Source organism: Athene noctua, chromosome 12 (genome assembly GCF_965140245.1).
Source record: "Athene noctua chromosome 12, bAthNoc1.hap1.1, whole genome shotgun sequence".
Lineage (NCBI taxonomy): Eukaryota > Metazoa > Chordata > Aves > Strigiformes > Strigidae > Athene > Athene noctua.
In genome coordinates, this window is record NC_134048.1 from 13,593,972 (window position 1) to 13,615,983 (window position 22,012).

At 41.5% G+C, this 22,012-nt stretch overlaps 1 protein-coding gene across 1 annotated transcript in view; it reads left to right on the plus strand.

Moving 5' to 3' along the window:
- Positions 1-22,012, plus strand: part of NSG2 (neuronal vesicle trafficking associated 2) — a 38,381-nt gene that overhangs the window by 8,873 nt on the left and 7,496 nt on the right. Inside the window, exon 3 of the mRNA XM_074915868.1 lies at positions 6,775-6,894. Within this exon, the coding sequence (XP_074771969.1) occupies positions 6,775-6,894 (120 nt within the window). The remainder of the gene's footprint in view (positions 1-6,774; positions 6,895-22,012) is intronic.

Genomic DNA, 22,012 nt, shown 5'->3' on the forward strand with positions numbered 1-22,012 from the left:
TAATAAGTGCATTTAGGTTTAGGACTCAATAAATGTAATAGCAAACAGCATCATTAGGATGATTGAGAACACAGTTCTGCCGAGGGCTGCCATCTTCCGTAAAGCATTCCTACCCACCCCAGCCATATATTGCTAGCCCGTAATCCCAAGAATGTTGTATTTATATGGAGAATGTGCTGGAGCTACTATCATCACTCAGTTGATTAAAACCTGGGAAAACATGGTGCACTCTAAGTAGCAGCAAGCTGTGGTCTATCTTCCTGACTCAACCACCAATTGCTGGTATGACTCAGCATGTTACTAAGCTTCTTTCTTTTCTCATTTTTTCCCTACTTCTCCATCAGTAATACAGGGATGCTGGGGTCATACTGGTATGTAAAGTGTTTTGAGCGGTCTCGCCAAAGAATGCCACGGGAGCCCTAAGCATCAGTATTATGACTGGCTGTGGGAAGGTGATTGAAGGCAGCTTAAACTCTGATCTGGCCAAAGCACTTAAATGCACACTTAACTTTAAATATCTGACTAATCCTGCTCATGTTAATAGGACTACTTGCATGCTTAAGTGCTTTGTTGAATTGGAAGTTAATGAGTTCAAATGCTAGATAAACTTGGTTATGGAAGAAACTGCAAGGACTGCAGTGTGGACTCCTGTAATTAGACGTGTCTTTTTGCTGCTCTGCGGGAGCCCTTCTTTCTCTTCCTGTATTCTTACAATCATTTTTCAGACTTCATCTAGGAAGCAACTTTCAAAGAACAGTTTTTTCAGATGTAAAATGAAGAAAGTCCCAAGTAATTTGTTTGCGTCCCCTTCATTGCATCTGCCCTAAACAGCACAGGGTCCCTGCAGTTTAAAGGTGGAGGGTCTCTGGGAAATAGTGTGTAAAGTTTAAGAACAGGTCATGGCAGCAACACAATTTGCAGGGAGATCCTCTGAGCTGGTTTTCATCCACAGTACGGACTTTAAAGGTCTACAGATGGGCTGGACTAACCTGGCAGGGAGGCTGCTTGCTTTAGTGGACAATCACAACACACTAAGTGGGGCATGGGCATAATCTGGTGCTGGATCAGGGCCTAGATAATGAAACACAAAGACTGACAAGTGTCCAGAAAAGTTCAAAGGGTATTTACACAGCAATTGCAAAGGCTCAGACAATTCAAAAAGCTGATGAGACTGTTCTTGCTTTATAATATTAATTTGTAGGTCTGCAGGTTGCTTCATGTGATGAATAAAAATAACAATAATTCTGTGCCCCAGTAAAGTCACAGTAAGGGATACCAACCTAAACCAGCCAGACCCTTCTTGCAATGAGGAGTGTGAGTTACTTGACTAACAAGCCTTAGGGAGCATGCAGGAGGAGGTGAGATCTCAAGAGGCAAGTGCAGAGAATGGGCAAAATGGTGTTTCTGCAGTGGGAATGGAGAGGGGCCTAATTGTCTTTCTTGGGACTATTCAAGAGACTATTTGTCCATCTAAGCACGGGCTTGATTGTTTGCATTTATTGTAATTTATTGCTCAGGAGGCCAGAGCACAGCCAAGCATTGCTGCCAGCTCTGGAGGTTGCCCCCTTACATCAGTTCATTTCCACTAGAACAGCATTGCAGAGAAGGGAATGAGATGGGTATTTCTTTCACTTTCGTTTGCTTTGAATTGCAACCTACACAGAATCCCAATTTTATACTTCCTTTTGCTAGTTGCAATCAAGAATAACTCTACTGAAGTCAGTAAAGCTGCAAAACGGACAAGAAGAGGGAATGGGAATCATTCTGTTTGCTGTGGTTTGTAATGAACGGCAGTAGCTCTCTGAGGAAGCCTGTCATGGTGTGAGATGAATGTACCTTGTTTGCATTGAAACAGTGGGATCCTGGGCTCTGATGGAACTGCTCTGGGGCAGCTGGTGATAAATGAATGCTGATCATTACACTGACTGGGGAGTCTGTGGGGTTTTTATTACTGTACATCCAACAGCAATTTGGTTAGAATTTCTGGAAGACTTTACTGCCAGGAATTTTTTTCTCAGTGACAAAATGGAAAGAAAAGGTGAAAAAAGAGTGATGGCAGGGAATGAGAGGAAGGCAAATCTTTCCCACCCAGCCCAGATCAGAAAACTGGAAAATTAAAGCAGAATAAGCAACCAAAATAGCAAAAACCCGATAATGCTAAAAATATAGAAAAAATTATTTATGAGATTAATTATTCCTTTTCTAAATTTGCACTTAGATTAATGCTTTGTGCTTTTGAAAAGTTCTTTTGGGTTTTGACCAGCTCTCATTTAAACTTGTTTCAGAGACACAACTTACACACGCATGGGAGGCTGTCAAGGTAGCAAATGCTTCACTAAAAAGTGCGTGGGGGGGGGGGTGGGGGTGTATTTGTGTGTTGTCATCTGACCGTATTCACTCCTCTCTCTGGATACTGCTAAGGTAGCCCTGACAGGGATGGTCTCACCAGTGCAGGAGGCTCAAGTTTGGTGAACACAACTCAATTTCCCGAAGCCTTTACGTGGGCATCCTGATGGCAGCTTGTTGGATGGAGAGGGGGTGAAAAAGTGGGATCCATGCTCAGGCTTATTTATTTAGATGGTAGGGGACTGAACAAGAGGTAGCTCTTTTCTTCTAAATGTTCGCCCTGTGCCCTCAGCAAAATTGCGTTTTTATTGTTACTGCCACAGCACTGAATGCTACCCCCACACTACAGGTTTTCAGTTTTCTGTTTGTCCTTTGTCATCTTGGCATACTGCAGGAAGGGCTGGAAGGAGGATCTGGGGAACTACAGGCCTGTCAGCCTGACCTCAGTGCCAGGGAAGGTTATGGAGCAGATCATCTTGAGTGTCATCATGCAGCACACACAGGACAACCAGGTAATCAGGCCCAATCAGCATGACATTGTGAAAGACAGGTGCTTCTTGACTAATCTGATCTCCTTCTGTGACAAGGTGACCCACTTAGTGGATGAGGGAAAGGCTGTGGATGTTGTCTACCTGGACTTTAGTAAAGCCTTTGACACTGTTTCCCACAGCATTCTCCTAGAGAAAATGGCTGCTTGTGACTTGGATGGGCGTAAGAAACTGGCTGGATGGCCAGGCCCAGAGTTGTGGTGAATTGAGTTAAATCCAGTTGGCAGCTGGTCACAACTGGTGTTCCCCAGGGCACAGTACTGGAGCCAGTTCTGTTTAATATCTTTATCAATGACCTGGATGAGGGGATCGAGTGCACCCTCAGTCAGTTTGCAGATGACACCCAGTTGGGCAGGAGTGTGGATCTGCTTGGGGGTTGGAAGGCTCTATAGAGGGATCTGGACAGGCTGGACCGATGGACTGAGGTCAATTGTATGAGGTTCAACAAGGCTCAGTGCCGGGTCCTGCACTTGGGTCACAACAACCCCATGCAATGCTACAGGCTTGGGGAAGAGTGGCTGGAAATCTGCCCAGCAGAAATGGACCTGGGGTGTTCGTTGACAGCCAACGGAATGAGCCAGCAGTGTGCCCAGGTGGCCAAGAGGGCCAGTGGCATCCTGGCTTGTATCAGAAATAGTGTGGCCAACAGGACCAGGGAAGTGATTGTCCCCCTGTACTTGGCACTGGTGAGGCTGCACCTTGAATACTGTGTTCAGTTTTGGGCCCCCCATGACAAGAGAGACATTGAGGTGCTGGAGTGTGCCCAGAGAAGGGCAATGAAGCTGGTGCAGGGTCTAGAGCACAAGTCTTATGAGGAGCGGCTGAGGGAACTGGGGGTGTTTAGCCTGGAGAAAAGGAGGCTCAGGGGAGACCTTATTGCTCTCTACAACTACCTGAAAGGAGGTTGTAGCAAGGTGGATGTCGATCTCCCAAGTAACAAGCAATAGGACAAGAGGAATGGCCACAAGTTGCACCAGGGGAGGTTTAAGTTGGATATTAGAAAAATTTCTTCACTGAAAGTGTTGTCAAGCACTGGAACAGGCTGCCCAGGGAAGTGGTTGAGTCACCATCCCTGGAGGTGTTTAAGAGGGGTGTAGATGTGGCACTTAGGAACATGGTTTAGTAGTGGACTTGGCAGTGTTAGGTTAATGGTTGGACTCAGTGATCTTAAAGGTCTTTTCCAACCTGAACAATTCTACGATTTTGTTTCTGTGCTCTCCATTAAAGAGGAGACCTTACTGACTGCCCTTTCTTCTGCTGTGTAATTCTACCAGGTGTCTGACAAAGATGCTTCTGGAGAGCAGATATTTAGCTTTTGCAATGCCAAAAGGCATTTAGCAAAGGTACTTCTTACCTCCTCTACTGAAGCTTTTTGATACCTCTGCAAATTTCTCTGCAAAGCACTGACCAGCAGGATGACAATGGCTCTGTGCACACACACATTTCACTGCTGACGCAGTCAGCAAATTTGGTTTCAAGTAGCTTCTGATCTGTCTGGGGACTGAGCTTATTTATTTATTCACAGACATGATAGACGTTGCTATTAGACTTGAATCTGATGCCTTGTGAAGGGCTGTGCGGGTTTATTTTCAGTCTCCTGCTGTATCCCTGTAGACAGCATAACCCAAACTTTCCTGCTTATAGGATATCAGTTGAATGTAACAACAGTTCAAAAATACCTGTAAGAAAACTGGTGTTAATGACAAAGAGTGGAAGAAGATTAAATTATATCAAGAAAGAAGTAAGGCTTGTAATTTATTTTTTTTTTTCCTTACATGCTGGCTTCACAGTCCGTCATCAAGACCTAATGTTAGAATTTGTGGAAAAGCCCTCATATATTTAAAAAAATTTGTCTGCAACTAAGATTTATGTAAGCAGGAAGTATGCATTTGGGAGAATAGGATATCGTGACTGCTAAGTTTGAAAACAGAGTGAGTGCAGTTTCCGAACACTGTTTGGCAGGTGTTGATGGCTGACATTCTGTAATTTACTGTACTGGGTTTACAAAAGGCCAGTGAGGAGACTGGAAAGCTAGGCGTCAGCAGCATGAGTCCTGAGTGAACTTGCCTCCTTTTGAGTGAGAAAATGAGCTTATTGCTTGTTCGTAACTCAGAGGTAACCTCGGCCAGTTTGTCTGGGCTGGAGAGGGAGCTTTGCTTTTTTTGGTCCACAGTGTGCTGGACTGCATCTCACAGCATCATGGGGTTTGATTCAGTAGTGGGTTCACGGTAAGGTTAGGGTTCATTCCAAAGCCACCGAATCAAGCTTGTCCCCATGTGTCATTTCCCATCATCTGTGTTGTGTCATCAGAAACCCTGAATTCCAAAATGCTAATATAAATATATTTGCATGGCTTTGTCCCCTCTTCTTCCCAAGCCTTAATGTTGCAAATGCTACTGTAATAAATATTACTGAGAGGGATTCACTGAAGGATGTAAATATTCATCAGTCTTTAATGATTTGCATTTGAATCCAGAAAATTGGCATATGACTCCACGCTGATTTTCTCTCACTCTGATTTTCACATGGCATTAAGTGCAGGAGGATTAAATACCTGGGGTTTTCTCTGGTCCAAACCAGACTTTGCTGTCTTCATTTGGAAATAAACTCTTCATTAGCTGGTAACTCAACCTTGTGCATCACTTAATCTTTTTCAATCCTTCAAGACTTTTTGTTTCTAACAAAGAGCTTTAGGATCACTCTTGTCACTCTCGTATGAACCAGTCACCAGTCCTGGAATATTTAATTTTCACCTTGGCAAGGCTGACAGTTGCGTAGTCTTGCAGTTCAGAATGGGAGGCCAAAAAGTGGAAATGTTGGCCCTGGGATTGAGTGCTTCGATGTTCTTTCTATCCTTTTGTGTTTAACCTATGCAAACCACACCAAACCATTGTATGCTTTGTGGACCTTGTCCCTGGGTTGGGAATCCTGCGCAGAAGCATAGTGGTAGTGTGTGCTGACAACCACAGCCCCCCTCTCTATGGGATGAGCTCCAGCTCTTGGCCAGTGCTGAAGACAGGGCCATTTTGTCTTCTCTTGCATTTTCCAGTTAGAGTAAGATAGTGTGGCTATGCTGGCATGCTCTCACAATGCTATTTAGCTGCATAGGCTCGTGGATGGGTAGTCTTTTAAGATTCTTGTGTATAATGGGATGGATATGCTTACTGCTCTGAAGAGGTGTTATTTTCAGAGTACAGCCCTGATGCTCATCCCCTCTGGGAGCAGATGGCATTAGGTGTTACCTTTTCTGTGTTTGCAGTAGGTGCAAAATATTTAGGGTCATTCTAGATTACAAATAAATTCAATGTAGATTGGCAAGGCAGGTTTGGTAATTTGACTGTACCCTTTTAAAAGCCACTATGGCTTCTCCATTAGTGTGAGACACCTAATTTTTAAAAGATTAGTAGGACCTGGATTAGTCCGCAAATGACACTGAGATCTGGGGAAAACCCAAGGTGATAGTATGAGATTAATATTGATAATCTGGAACCTGAATAACAGCCAAAATTTAAATTGGCTTCAGTGGGACTTGTTAGGACAGGGTTTTAATAACTGAGGCTATTCTTTAGGATGGGCTGTTATTCTGCATGTTCTGCCTGTTGAATATAATATAAAAATTATATGCCTAGTCCTAAACAAAAGTGGGTGTCAAACATTCTGCTGTCAGCTATTTTAAGACTCAGTGTGATAAACTCACTGTCCTAGGTCTGTGTATCTGCCTGACTGTCTCTCTTAGTTCCTGAAGGTATGATGAATTTGTGTTAATTATGGTTCTAAGATACTTGGGTAGGTCCAGGGGATGATTTACATAGAAAATCTTAGATAGCAAAAATAAATGTATGTTGTGTGCAGAAACCTTAAAAGTGTTGGTATCTTCCAGGTAATTGTGAAAACAAGAACAGAATATCAACCTGACCAGAAGAACAAAGGAAAACTCAGAGTGCCCAAAATTGCTGAATTCACAGTCAGTTTCACTGATGGTGTAACAGAAAGACTAAAGGTAAGAAATGGTTATTCTGCTGCCTTCTGATGTAAATGCCATTCATTCTAAAATAACTGAATCAAAGTGACAGTAAAGACATAACAAATTTAACACTCCGCTCATCACTAGGGTCAAAGAGAGGTTTATCTGCATGAGTATAAAGCTTTTTTTTTTCTTTTAAGACAGGCATGAAAATACCTTCATAACTAGACCTAAAGTAGGAAATTTTTTCCTTTTCCCAGGAAAAGTTATGACCCAGCCCAAACTGAAAGTAAACCAAGTTTGAATCTTTTTTGTTATGAAACATTGGTGTTTAAAAAGAATTTAAAAATCACAATGAAGATTGATTGAAACAGTTTGGTTTGCCTTTTAAAAATTCTTCCATCTTGTAGTCAAAATACCTTTTTCATATTTAAGATATTTTATTATTATGTAATTGTATTGTTATAGATTAAAAGCCCTTTCAAACTGGATAAAAGAGATATTAGACAAGTATCTAAGCATATCCTGTCCTGTTAGCAGTTTTGGTTTACAGGAATTGGAATTTTCTGATGCAAAATATTTCCTTGAGAAATTTTCAACAGGCTGTACTCAAACATGGAAAGAAACTCATGAATTATTGAGTGCCCTCAGTTCCTGTTGACTGCAGCATATTAGAATGGCTCGGTTCCTCTAAAATTAGACTCCAAGTGTATAGCTGCTAGTATTTTCTCCCTTTTCATTGAGAAGATACAGTGCTTTTCCTCAACCACAGAGCACGGGAATGATAAAAATACGAGATTTGATTTCACATTTCCAAGGTCAGAGGAAGTATCAACAATTTGAGTAGAAAACAGAGAGAATAGGCAGTGCCTAGCTGTAGTCCTGCTCCTTGAAAACCTAGGATTGGTCTTATAAATTTTTGTGAAATGGTGTCACCCTTGACAATTAACAGGAATTGACTCAAGCAACTGAATAATCTTTCATTTGGTCCAGTTCTTAGTTTTGCAAGAAATAAAAGAGTTTATTGTAATTATTTTCTAGTAATTTAGAAGAAAACTATTGCTTTTAAAATTGGAATGTGATCCAGGAAAAATTGTTACCATTTATCCTTGATAAACTTCAAGATAAGGCTTGTTAAACTTCAAAGGAGAAATGTTTAGCTACTCTCTTCTGAAGCACTGCAGAATGGCACTGTTTCTGTTTTTTGCAGAAATTCACTAACATATATTTCACAAGGACAATTCTGTTGCTCTCATCCAGGCTATTTAAAGCCATAATTTATTCTCAAGATGTCTATGAATAAATGTTTATAGCTTCTTGGGTTTTTTTTAGTGGACATCACATGTTTTGATCTAAATTACTTACCAGGGGCTTACATGCTGTTGATTTTGACTGAACACTTCACTGATCTTACTGTGTGCATAGTACCTATTTACCAGCAATAGTGACTCTCTGTTGGTACCACTAGTAGAAAAGTAAACAGCAAATTAGCCACAGCTAAATCCCCGGTCTTGGAAATGGCAGCAGACGTTTTCCAGTGTGAGCAATGTACAAATCAGAACCAGACACAATGTGCCTGAGAAACAACAGTAAATGTAGAGTCTCCTGGAAATGATGTGTTGGTTTGTGACCTGCAATAAATGGCATGATTGTTGATATTGTAAGTAACGGTGCTTCACTGGGTATTTAAAACTTAATCCTGCAGCCCCGAACAGTGTTAAGATCAGTGTAAAACCAAGTTTTAATCCCATCAAAAGATCCGGCCTTGTTATTTAAAAAAGCAATCAAGAACATCTCATCCTTACACACTGTGTATGCTGGAGGCCTGTAAGTCATATCTCATATGTCATATCCATAGCTCATCCACTGCTATGGATAAATCTCATTTCATCTACGCCTATAGAGTATCTTATTTTTCCCATTCTTCAAACACCCAACTTACCGTTGCATTCAAACCTCTCCTTTTGATGTATTGTTTACTCTCCCCTTCCTATTTTCAGTGCAGTTCTCCCATTGCTCTCACCCACACGTGCACAAGGACCACACAGCCGCCGGCCGGGGGGAGCCGGAGGCTCCAGGGGTGTGCACAGCACTGGCAGAGGTTTAAACTGCCTTCCCCTTTGGACCATGGTGGGGGTGGCTGTGGGAGCTCTGTCTCTTCCTATGCAGCCTGGCAGCATGATAGTTTCATTTTTAAGCTATTTTCTTTCCCTAAAGTCCATATGATTTCCATTCTCTGCTCTTCAATGTCAACTTATTAATCACTCAGCCTCTCGTCTAATACTGGATAAAACTATAAGCCTCTCTCTCCCTGCCTGCTTTTCATAAGGCTTCCATGTATCGTATTAAGTTTGTAGTATTATTTCCTGACAAAAATGAGCTGAGATAATAGGTAATATTTCATTACCTTTTGTACTTCTTTTTTATTGCACCACATTTTTGTACCAGTGCATATTTTTAGTGAAGTTATTAAAAATACTGCCCTGTGGTTATAAGCAGGCCTATTATCTGGTACTGATTAAATCATTTTACATTTGTTTTTTGTAAGAAGAAATCATAGTAAATACTTAACTTTTATTATCTCAGTTTGGCTACACTTTTAAAAGCTTAAAAAAAGATAATATAAATGAGATCATCATATTTTCTTTTGCTGGCTGGTTGCTTTGTGTAGCCTTCCAGTACATGGTATGTTGGAAATATCCACAACTTCTTGCTAACATGCTGATCAAAATTCAAGTATTCATCTAAGCTTTAGCTGGGCTGTTGGTAGCTACACACTGGCAGAAGCAAGTAAACCATCCCACTGATTTCTGGAAAAGGAATGATGGAGGGAAAGGCCAATAGTGCGTACAAGTAGTTAGATGGTCTCTTGTTTTAGTTCACTTCAAATATGTGAGATATGTATGGGAAATGCATGTACAACTAGATTGAGTCCACGGCAATGCTTGAATTTAAGGGTTTTCATAGGGAGCCACTTTGCTACTACAGCTTTACTACTCTGTGTATGAGGAGCAATATGTCTCGGTACATAGTGCCTGTATGTTGGGGAGAGAGACAGCACACTAAGAAGATCTGAAGAAATAGCCAAGAGGTCCTCTCCCATCTGCTACTAGAGAATATAACGTGATATATATCTTGTATTTTATTTTCCACCAAAATGGAAGAATCATCATCAGTTCAAACAGAAATATGGCAAAGTGAGTATCATTAATGAGTGCATGTGGAAAATTGCTGCTGGACTCCATATTTATGACTGTGCTCCCTACCCACTAATAACCTCTCTGGAGGGGTTTTTAACATTCCTGTTTCAGTCTATGAAGTGCTTTTCTTTCCTCTGTCCTTCTGGTCAGTTTGTATGGGAATGTTCTCAGGGAAGAAGGAAACTCGTCTGAAGTTCTTGGTTTTTTTCTGAGTCATGTAGCTGCATTATACAGAAGAGCAGGACCTCTGGGGGAAATTTTGGTACCATATGAACGTGGCAGTCAAGTCCACAGATGCCCTTTATGCTGCCTTTTGGGTATCTTTTATTGAAGAGGCTAATGAATTATTAGACAACTTTCTCGCATGAGCAAGCCAAAGCCAGAATTTAAGCTTATGCATGCATATTTTTCATCCATCCAGAATAGCACAGATCTGAGCTCTTTAATTATCGTAAAGAAAAGACTGTCCCTAGGCAACGGTTCTTATTTCACACTACCTCTTCCAGGAATTTTAGATAACTTCTGCAACTTGTCATATCTCCTAATAGATGAGATTATGATTCTCTATAGCTCAGCACACAGTGTCCTGGAAGTTTGACCAATTAGGCTTACTCTTCAACTCGATGAGTCACCCCATACATACTTTATAACAAATGTTTAAGTAGTTGTGTGTAGATGGGTTACAAGAAGATGATGTTAAAATAGCATTATGGTTGAGCCATCCATACATAAAAGAAATTTCTTTTACATTTTACTCCTCCACAGAGAAGCAATCACAACATTTTTTCTAAGCTGACTGGCAGTGATTTATAGATCTTGCCTTCTCCAGTCTGTTTATGCCTTTAGAGTGTGTGTCCCTCTAGAAGGTTTTTGAACTGCAAAGATCTTTTTTGCAGTAATGATATATACCAAGGTTTCTCAGTCTGGAGGGGAATGGTGTCTGGTGTTTGTGTTCCATTTTGCATGATTTGAAGGTAGCTCATGTTACCATGTTTTGCCATGACACTGAGGCACTGAGGTAGATTAGAAAAGGTCTGAAAATGTGATGACTCTCTCTATTATGTTCCTTTTCGGGGACAACAGATCTAACCCTTTTCATTTGAGGTAGGGCTTACTGTTTCTTTTGCCAGTGATATCCTATGTACAGCTTTTAAGAACAATCTCTCATATATATCGTCATTCCTCTGAGTTTCTGTCCTCATTTCTTTCTGTCAGTACTGAAATGAGATCAAATGCTCTTTTGATTTTCAAGCAGATTATCCATTGAATGGAGTCTTGATAATTCTGGAGGACGGGGTTTCCAGTCAGTGACTCTTTTTTTCTTCCATCCAGTCCAGATAACACAGAAATCAACCAGATGCATTTTAAGGTGTAAAGTGAATTTCTACCCACTCTCTTGACTGTCATTTAGTGGAAGCTTGTGTTGAAGAAGACATCAACACCCTGATTAAGAATCAGCAAGCTGGAAAATAGTTGCTGATGGATATTGTGCTTGATCCAGTCAGACCCAGTGAGTGTAGGTAGACCTGTCCTAGCCTTGAGTTTGCCTGGATTTTTCTAGGTCCATATAGCACCAGAAAAGGTACTGGAGTGGTCTTTCAGCACAGGCTTCCAAAATGAAACGTCGGGTTGACACACATGACTGCCTGTCGGTTACTGGTTTTGCCCAAATTGCTCTCTTTATTACACAAGTAAGTTCACATGCAACCAGTTTGACCTCTGTTACCACTAAATGGCATAGAGCTGTTCATGACTGCCTTTTCAGGGAGACAGTGATTTAATGAGTATTAGCTGGGGGATAGTTACCTACCATATCTGACTTCTCAAGATCATTTTCTTAAGAAAGTTGAAATTATCGGTCGTTCAGAGTTTGAATAATTAAACTATGTACTTGTCTTTAACAGAACAAGTTGGGAGTGGGTGTATGGGGGAGAAATTGAGATATTTAAGATGTTTTCTTAGGAGCAATTTATCTACCTGGAAAAATCATCTGCAAGTACTGATCATTACTTCACTGAAGAAGACTAGGAACTTCACTCTTTTTGCTACAAACTGGCAAGATCCATTTTCAGAGCTACTGGCTGTGTAATCTGTTCCTGTTGAGTATGCAATGACAGTGTATTTATCATTAGATCAACCCTCTCCTCCTTCCACCCTGAAACTGCCCTGATACATGCAGATCCAGTAACCAGTGGATGTAATTATTCACCACACTTTTCATCAGGTTCTTAAGATATAATGGAACCCGTTCAAATGTTTCTGTTATTGAAATGCTCAAACAATTATTTTCCTCTGAGTTAATGTGAAAGACTTAGAACAAAATCTGTTTGTCTCCAGCCACACCCTACAAAACAGACATTGATGCAATTATTGTTCATTATCAAAAACAAACCAGTATCTGAAACACTTAGCTCCTAATTAAAAAGGATTTTTCTGGGCCAGGTCCAGGGCTTGATTTCCTGCTGGTAGCAGCTTTGCTGAAATGGAAGATGCTTCCCCTGCTTGCACCACTAGAATCCCCAGGTTATTCAGCTAGATCTTGTAGTGGAAGCATCCTCATGTGACAGGCATTGCAATTCAGAGGAAAGTTTCGGACTGGTATGCTTGTGGAGGAAGGTGGGGAGCAGGTCTTGATCACTTTCTGTAGGTGAGATCTGCTGAGACAAGAGCACAAGGTGTCTTATACAGTATGGTGCAGAGAATTGCTGTGTGGCCTCTTGACTGCCAAATGACTGCACTGTGAGCATAGCTTTGAGAAACGCTTCATTTCCCTGAATGCATACATTTAGCTACCTGCTCACCCTGCCCTTGTTTTTAAAGGGCATATCACCATTGCAGCTGTGTAGGTGGCAACTCTCCCTTGCTCTGCTGCACACACACCCAGCCCCAAATGTGGCATTCCTCACTTTCTGCTCCCCCCACTCCCCCTTCCCAAACTCCCCTTCCATGCCATGGCTGCAGACTTCTCCATAGGATGTTCTTCTTTCCCCTGTAGGCTGCTTTATTCTGATAATTCTTTGTCTAAGCTGCAAAGGAATGAATCCCAGAAAAATGGCGTGGGGCTTTTCATTGTGCCCATTCAATAGCTAAATAAATTTAAATATTCCTTTAATTGTTAAGTTACCACAGGGCAGGAGTAACTCATAGCGAAAGGACTCCTCTGAGTGTGAGCAGGACAATTTTCCTTACTGCTTTTTAATACTAACAATAACAACGTTACCATGGTGACTGCCACATCACATTGGTTATCTGGAAGATGCAGAGTGTCTGCTGAAAGATCCCATTACACTGACTAATGTGAGTGGTGCTCAAGGGAGGGAACATGCTCTAATACACAGAGATTTTTCTCACTTTGGTGATAATTGCTAATGTGGCTGAGAAGTTGTTTCTAGGCTGCACAACACTCAAATGGGTTGTATGATCCAGGAGAACAAGGGACAAAGTAGAGAAAAATCAGAAAGGTGGCTTGCACAGGGGAGCAGTGGCAGTAGCATTCAGGCATCTTGTTGCACTGCACCAGCATCAGGGATGGTATAATGGTTTCCTGTTGAGCCTTGCAGTCAAAGAGGGGCTTGGAGATGTGTCAGTATAAGGGGTTGATTTCAGTCTTCAGGGGCTGATTTGGAGGCTTATTCAGTCCCTTTGGGTGTTCTCAACCATTATCAGGCAATCTCCTTTCCCAGTGGGCTCAGATGCAGTGGGCATGTTCTTTTTGCAGGGGTGTTAGCCCTCACTTCACTTAAGTCTCCTCCAGACAGTGATGGAGTGACTTGTCTCTGGATCCACACTTTGTCTTGTCGCTGGAGGTTGAATATTTTCCACTGCGATGCAGAAGGTCACAGTTTCTCCTTTCTCACAGTTCCACTGCCCAGCCCTGCCTGGCCTTGTGTCTTCTTACATCTGATGCAAACTAGCACCTGCATGGATTCAGACTCTCACTTGTGTGTATGAAAGGAGGTGAGAAATGTCGCTCATCATCTTTCTGCCTGAGTTCAGAAATCATCCTTCTCTTCTTCTGGCTGTAATGGGAAAAGAAGAGGATAGGTCATATCTGTCCTAGTTGGCCTCACAGCTTGCGTGGAGGTAGATTGATGGAGCTATTTGTGACCATCAGTGACAGTTCGGAGCTGTGAGGATGAACCAAATGTGGATTTGTGTCTCAGTGTTTCTGTGTCAGACAACAGATATTTCTGATCACATCCCCAGGTATGGTACTATAAACCCTGCAAGCTTTCCACTGTCTGGGTAAAAGCCTGTGTTTTTTTTTAAGAGTTCCCAGCTAATAGCTGGCTTTCTGGTGCAGGCTAGGTCCCAAGAAGGTAAAGCCAGGAAAAGTTTCCATGTCGAAAACACACACAAGAAAAGTGTATTTTGATTTAACTAGAGTGTTCTATACAACTGGGTTAGGGACCACCTAGCAAAGCAAAGGAAAATAAAAAGACATGAAATGGATCATTTCTTAAAGTGTATTCTTGTTTCATATTCTTTTTTAGACAAACACATACATGTAGTCTTTTGCAAAGTCAGAAAAAACACCTCAGATATATTTTATTTTTGCCATCTGAAAGCACTGACAGAGTAATCAACTGAAGAGATTTGTTCAGGGTTATTTTTTTCCTTTAACTGATTTTTGGAGAGAAGAAGAAAGTTAATTGCTATGCAGAAAATGTCTAAAAATGGAAGTCACAGAGAATATTCACGTGACTAAGGGTTTGTGGGGTAGACCTGATGAATCTAAATTCTGCAGACCATGATATATTGGAGGAAGAAAGTAGTTACAGAGCAGAAACCTCAACTGACCCTTTGATTTGAAACAAAATGCATAAAAAAGATTTTCATAAGTGACTGCATGGAGGTAACCATTCTGCTAATTGCAAAATGTAATTGCAGTTTCCATTTAGTCTGAATGATTTCTTACACAGCATCTTTGTCTTCAACAACACAATGCCATGTTTTGTTCTTGTACCTCTGCCACCCCACAGTAAACCCTATTTATTGGGTAATTTTCTTGTCAGTGTTTGAGGTGGAATGAAATATGCTTAATGCTAGTTTGGCTAATGTAGCAAAAGGGACCAAATGGGATGGAGGAGGAAGGAGTTTTTAGCTGACTGAAGCCAAGGCAAAGTTTATTGACTGTCATGAAGTGCATTTGGAGCCTTGTAGCCAAACCACAGGATGCTAAAAAAAATAATAATCAGGCAAGTGAAATGCTTCACTCATACTTTTTTTTTTTCCATGTAATGTTTCATTCTCTCTATTTATAAAGCAGCACAGGCTGCTGATTGAATGTTAAACAGACCTGAGCTCCCTCTTGTTAGTACTTGCAGATGTATTAAGCCTGTTGGGTCAGATCCACAGCTAATGGAACTGGCCTCATGCCTTTGAAGGCATCATAATCAGCTAGATTGTTCATTTTTGTAGTTTGTTTTTAAAAGAGTAGCTTTTGTAAGTCATTTGCAGCAATAAAGCTTCACATTTCTAATTTAAAATGGAAAGGCTTTTAATTCTTAAGTTACCCAGGGGACATTTTACTTGCCAGGTCCTCACTTTGTCCTTGTATGAAGCACCCATATAATGTTTTTTAAGAGAAATGGGTGTACTGGACCATGAATGCTGCCATATTATTAACTTTATTTCCTGACCCATGATGGTTGACATAGATGCTGAAATGCATGTGAATATGTTGACCTTCTTGAGGGAACAAACTTCCAATTGATTTTTTTTTTTTTAACCACAAGAGTGCACTGAACAAAGGTGTTTTAATTTGTGCAAGCTTGACCTTTGATTTCATTTTATCTATGAGGTCCATGGGACTGGGGAGTGGTAAGGGAAAGAGATCTTGTGCCCTGGCATATAAAGAGCTTAAATTGTTCTGGGCATTTTTAAATCCAGTCTGCTGGTGTTAATGGCTGATGAGGAAAAGGGTAGCGTCACATGTAAAATCAGAATATAAGAAAGTGATAGGAGAGGCAAATACACAAGAAAACATGCCTGGAGGAACACATTTTGTGCCTTATCTCAGTATATCAAAGCCTCAAGCCTGAGGTTTGCTTTCAAAATTGCCCTGCCTCTGGAAGAAGGTAATTTCATAAAGCAAACAGACCTCAGCTTTTCCCTAGAACCAGCCTGATCCTTGGCTGTGGGATGGTGTTGGTGCTTGGGTGGTTTTGTACACACAGGCACAGAAAAAGCCAGTCTTTTGGGGACTTAGATGCTTGCAGCTTTGTGTGGGTCTTGGTAGAATGTCTGTGAGTACCAGTGGGGAGGAAGCTGTGGAGCTGGACCTGAGTGTGTGGCAGGTGTCAAAGAAAGCCATCAGCAGAGCAGATAACTCAACCTGCATTTCCCAAGTCTGTTGCTGTGTGCTAATCCCTGGACCCATTCTTACTCGGGGCTCCTAAGGCTTTCCTTGCACCAAATCCAATGTGAGGGAAGCAGAGAGAGGGGACAATTTTGCATGTATGAGGCTTTTCAGAGTTTGAGTCTTGACAGGCAAAGGGTAGTCAAGGAGATGTTTTATTGATGACTTGATTTATCTTGTATTCCTGTTAATGCATTTTAAAAGGACCCTTGATGAGCTGAGGCATCCATTGTCATGTCCCACATGAAGTGACTGGAGGAATTGTCACAGCCAAGACTTTGCACAATGCAGCATGTAACTGATGAAGGCTTAGCTGTGGAGATGATAACTGTCTGCTGCAATCCCACTAATTGAAAAAAATATCTCAAATTAGTGATCTGGAAGAAGGCAGCTCATGAAATAGTACCTCAGGTGTTATTAGGACCAGTGTTTGGGAAGAAAAGCACCTTTATAAGAAGTGTTCATGAGTCACCCTTCTTGTTTAATTTGGGGGTTTTGCTTCTTTACTTTTGAAGGTAGCAGAGTCACAGAAATAAGGAAGGAATACTTATGATAGTTGAAGGAAGAAAATACCCTTGTAGGAGGAGGGGAAAAAGATCTCTAAATGCCTGTATGGTCTGCCAAAATAGCCATGTATTTATTTGGTGTTCCTAGAAACAATATTATAGCATCTCAATATACCAGCCTATTCTGATGAAATTCAATGATATTCAATGGTGGAAGCTTCCTTGTTCAAAATGGCATTTTAGAATTTCCTAAGGAATGGAGGCTTGGAAACTGAGCCATGAATTTTCCATTCAAGGGGTTTGACTTGGCACAGAAAGATGTCATGCAGACTGCAGCTGGCACCAGACACAGTTAAAAAGATCTGAGGCTATTAGTGCCTAAACAGCCACTAGAAATTATATTACATGATGGAGACTGGCTAATATAATTGAGCAAGCTAGTTATTGTGTGCATAATTTAATTATTTGACAAATTGCTTAGAAACACGGTGTTCTTGTTCCACACTCATGCTGCATTCACAGTATTACAAGGTGCAGAGCAGAGGAATTGCTGGTGGGTATGTAGTCATCTTGGAAGATAGACGGTTTGAGATTTGCAAACTCGGAGAGGCTCGCTGCTGTAGTCATGGTGGGGTGGGGTGTGCAGAGAAGGGTAGAGCCAGCGGGGACATGGCTGGGATAGCAGACTGACTCAGAGACAGCTAGTGCTGCTTCAAGTAGATACCTCTGAGCCTCTAGAGTATCTGGAGAAATGACCCTCTCTTTTCCCTGTGAGTCTTTTGGATTTTGATTGCTGGGTGGTGTGGGCTGAAAGGAACCCATGAAATAGTGGAGCAGATGTGAGATGTTTTTGGACCCCAAGATTATACCATCCTCATGGATGGTGTTCAGTGTTCTTAGGAGAATTGGGAACAAATTGGTTTATCGTTATGAATTCTAAAGTAAAGAACCAAAAATACCCAACCCCTTAAGCTTCATGTGAGAAGCCTTGCAGCAATAAGGAGTATTTTCCCATAGCTCTGAAGATTTATATACATGACTAAGGACATTTCCCTCTTACAAAGCATCTCCTAAGAGATGCTACTTAAGAATCTGGACACCATCTGGAATAAAGCTGTGCTGTAATAATAAAGGACAAATCCTACATTTTCTTCAACAGTCAGTACCAAGCAAATTTGAAGACCCAATTGTGTCACTTTCTTCAGTTAGCCTTTCAAAATTTCAGAGTCTAAACTGTTGCTATAAAATCATCAAAATTAACAACTTATTACAAAAAGATTTTTCACAATTTGTAGTGAAATACCATATTTGAAAAAGTGCAGCCAGATCATTTTTACCTGCAGAACTGATCAGGCTGTATAATGGGATGCTGGGCAATGCACCACACCATTTCTTTGGCTGAGTCTAAACAGTGGGACAGCTCTTCTTGGAGTGTATTTCAGACTCCTTATCCCCTTGGTTGATCGATCTGAGTGTCCTGTCAGCCTTTGGCTCCCTCCATGCCTACATGCCAGAGTTTTCTTACAATAGCAGCCTGGATTCAAATGATCAGATGGTTCACACTTGGTTTTCATCCTGGCATACAGGTGAGAGGCAACCAGGGTAGGCAGGTGGGTCTGGGAGCTGGGAAGTGCTCCTGAGTCTTTCCATTTAGTCGTAGCTTTCGTGTTGAGATCTTATGTTGTCAATATTACATCTGATTATCAGCTGGAAGAAGTTATGGGATGACGGGGAAAAAATTACCCTCCTGAACTTTTCACTGTCAAGCAGAAATCCTTATAATGAGAACATGAATGTGTGAACATATACTGAGATGCCCTAACAGCTGAAACCTTTCTACTGAGCGACAGGATCTCTGGGACTGACCCTGTGGCAAATAGATTGATGATTCTGTGATTTATTTTTTTTATTCCCTTGAATGCAAGTTAACTAGTTGTCAATGGATTGATAGCTTTTCAGGTGTAATGGCATTGCCATAAACTATACATAGAGCTTTGTTGCCTATCCAAGCATAACTCTTATGTGCTTCTGTGAAAATAACCTTGACAGAATTTCTGCCAATTTTGTTTGTAACAAATTTTGCCTTATTCAGTCTTCCTTCTTCTACAAAGAGAAAATTAAAACCAAGAAAATTCTTCAACTGAATTGCCTCTTAAAGGTCACAAAATTTCCCACTGCCCAGAAATACTGAAGGTATCTTGCAGAACCAGACATGGCATCAGTGGTAGCATCCTTTCTGACAAACTTGATGTGAACAGGGTGAGACTGCAGTGCAGCAATGGACAGAGGCGTCTGGCTTCTGAGGTCCCTTATTCACATTACAGCTGCTAAGACTAGGAAGACTGTGCAGAATTTTGTGGGTATTTTTCCATGGTAAATGATCTTTACCTGGGAATTAAACTGATCTTCATAATAACACACAACTCTACACTCTGAGAGCATTAACTCCGCTCTGGGAATGGCTCATCAGGTGGATTTTCACATACACAGCAATGCTTTTCCTGGTTGTGGCATCTTCTTGGCTGTACTCCTGTTTTGAGCGTATATAAGTATATATTGTGCATGCTCTGAGCAGTGGGAAAGGTGTCCAGAGTCAAACATTTATTTGCCAGGTTTAGAAAAAGATCATGCTTGATATCTAAGTACCACCCACGCTGATAAAAACCCTTGCTTGCTAGCCTCTCACAAGAGTTGCATGAGCACGGAAAAGATATTCTGCGCTGTTTTCTTCAGACAGATTGATAGAGATCACATCATCTGTTTGCATCCTGAGAATTGCTCCACTTAGGTGGCAAATAGAGGGTGGTTTCAAACATCTGGGCATCTGGGGCTTATGCCCGATCCACAAACAGCAGGTGGTACTCCCTGAGTTCCTCCAAAGCTGGACTGAATGCAGCTGGTTTCCTCCCAAAGAAAGGGAAGCACAGGAATTTTCAAAATGAATTTTACACAGCAGATGATAAAGCTGCTGTCTGAGTATGAGCAGTGATGGGTTTAAGCTTTAGTAGTGGAGCACAAAGACTGCAGTGCTGTACCAGACTAGCTGACATCTCATTTGGAAATCCATTTTAGTGACCCACAGGCAGATATTTCAGAGCAATGTGTGAAAATTCAAAATGGACAGTTTCTTGCCCCTCTGAAGACACCCGAGCCTACAGAAGGTGCCTACTTACTCTAGTGTCCTGTACAAAACTGAAGGAGATTTAGGTGCCTGACTGCCTTTGTGGATCTGGGTCTAAATGACTGGTTCATGCCATCAAATACGAGAACTCGGTGGGGAAAGGGGAGGCTGTGCCTTGTGTTTTATTAAGCCCTAATTCAAGCCATGTGGAGGCTCTCCATATGAATGTCTCATCTTTTTGGAATCTTACTGAGCTCCTCCTGCTGAGCGTACAGAGTAAATTTGTTAATTGTAATTAATTTCATAGATTACTTGTGGTTTGGGTTCAAAAGAAACATCCCTTCTTCAAAAGGTGTTGCTTCACAGTTTTATAGGATGTCTTCTGTGTTTCACTGTGAGATGGCTTGCATTTGAATGCCCATATTATTTCCTCTCCCTACCCAATTTATTTTTTTACCATTTCTATACTGACTCCTTGCAGTGTGTGACACCATCAGCAGAGCCTGTGAACAAAACATAAAGGTGGAATGACAAGCCCTGATGCCAGGGCCATGATTATAAGTTATGTGCTTCCAACTGCTAATGCAAGTAATATGTGGCTTAAGTGGGAACAAAACCACACGCCCTACAACTCAATAGCACAGGTTGGATGCTGAGTACTTATAGAGAGGTGTCTGCATCCAGACCCCACTGGGGAAAAAAAATACTTGTCAACTCAGTTCAAACAGTGCATAAATTTGAGGGAACTGCCATCTGCTGACAGACCCTTCCCCCACCTACACTGCCTGAAAATCCTTCCTTATGAATATCTGCTCTGTGCAGTAGTATTCCCATCAACCTCTGTTCAGAATCCACCTTTGTCTGCTTCCTTTTTCCCCCCAAGTATTTCCAGAGAGTTCAGGTTTCTCAGAACTTTTAGGCACCAAAATACCTCACTGGTTTGTGTGACAGCCAGTACCAGCCTGGTGCTGCCAACCTGCAGGCTCTGTAGCTCAGCAGGTTATCAGTATTGCTGTCAGAGCCCCCTAAGGCTCAATTTTGGAAAGACCAGCAGCTCCCCCCTCTTCTTGACTTCCATGGGGAGTGAAGGGTGTGCACCCTTTCTGAAAACTAAGGGCACAAACCAGAAAATTTTTGCCAAGGAAAACAATAAGGAATAAAGATGTAGAAACCTTGCAGTGGAAAAGGCTATTAAAAGAATGCCCTGCTGTTTGGATGTGGCATTGTTCTCTGGTTTGCTTTTAAATAAGGCTTTTCATTGTAGCTAGAGAGGGAAAAAGGGAATTTTTGATAAAAAAACCAAAATCATGGGTAGCTGTTGAAATCAAAGAGAGTAGGAAGGATACTTCGATGGACAGCATGAAGGCCCCATTAACTGGAACACCATTGCAATTAGGTATCATCTCACTGGAGCAAAACCTAGTGGCAACTTATGTCCTCTTGCCCAATGAGGATATGTCTGGTTTTTTTAATCTGTTACGTTGTGAAAATGAAGCATCTACTTCATCTATGGGAAACGTGGGGAGGAACCAAGCCAAGTGCGCTGTTGTTGATGGGAAGTTGACATCATCTTTCATGGATGTTAAGGGCCTCTTCCCATGTTTTGTGGAGGACGGGGAGTTTTTTGGTGTGGTAACAATATTCTCTCTTCTCCGTTCCAGCAGACACTCCCCTCTTAAGGGACCCTTTGGGAATCATATAAGACTTTGGGGAAAGGGCATGCAAATCCCCCCCTACCTACTTGAGCAATCACACGTGACAGATTCATGCCTGTAGCACTTCTAGGTTTTATCTGCTCACTAAATTTTATTTCCCCTCTGTGAATGTTTATATTGCTTAGAGACTGCCAAGGTTCATGTTAATCATAAAAAAAAGTGGAGGTTTATTAGGTATTGCAGCTCTGTGATTCTTTGGTGTTTGAATGTTAATGAAGCTTTGTATGCTCTGGAATAGCTAGAGAGGTGGA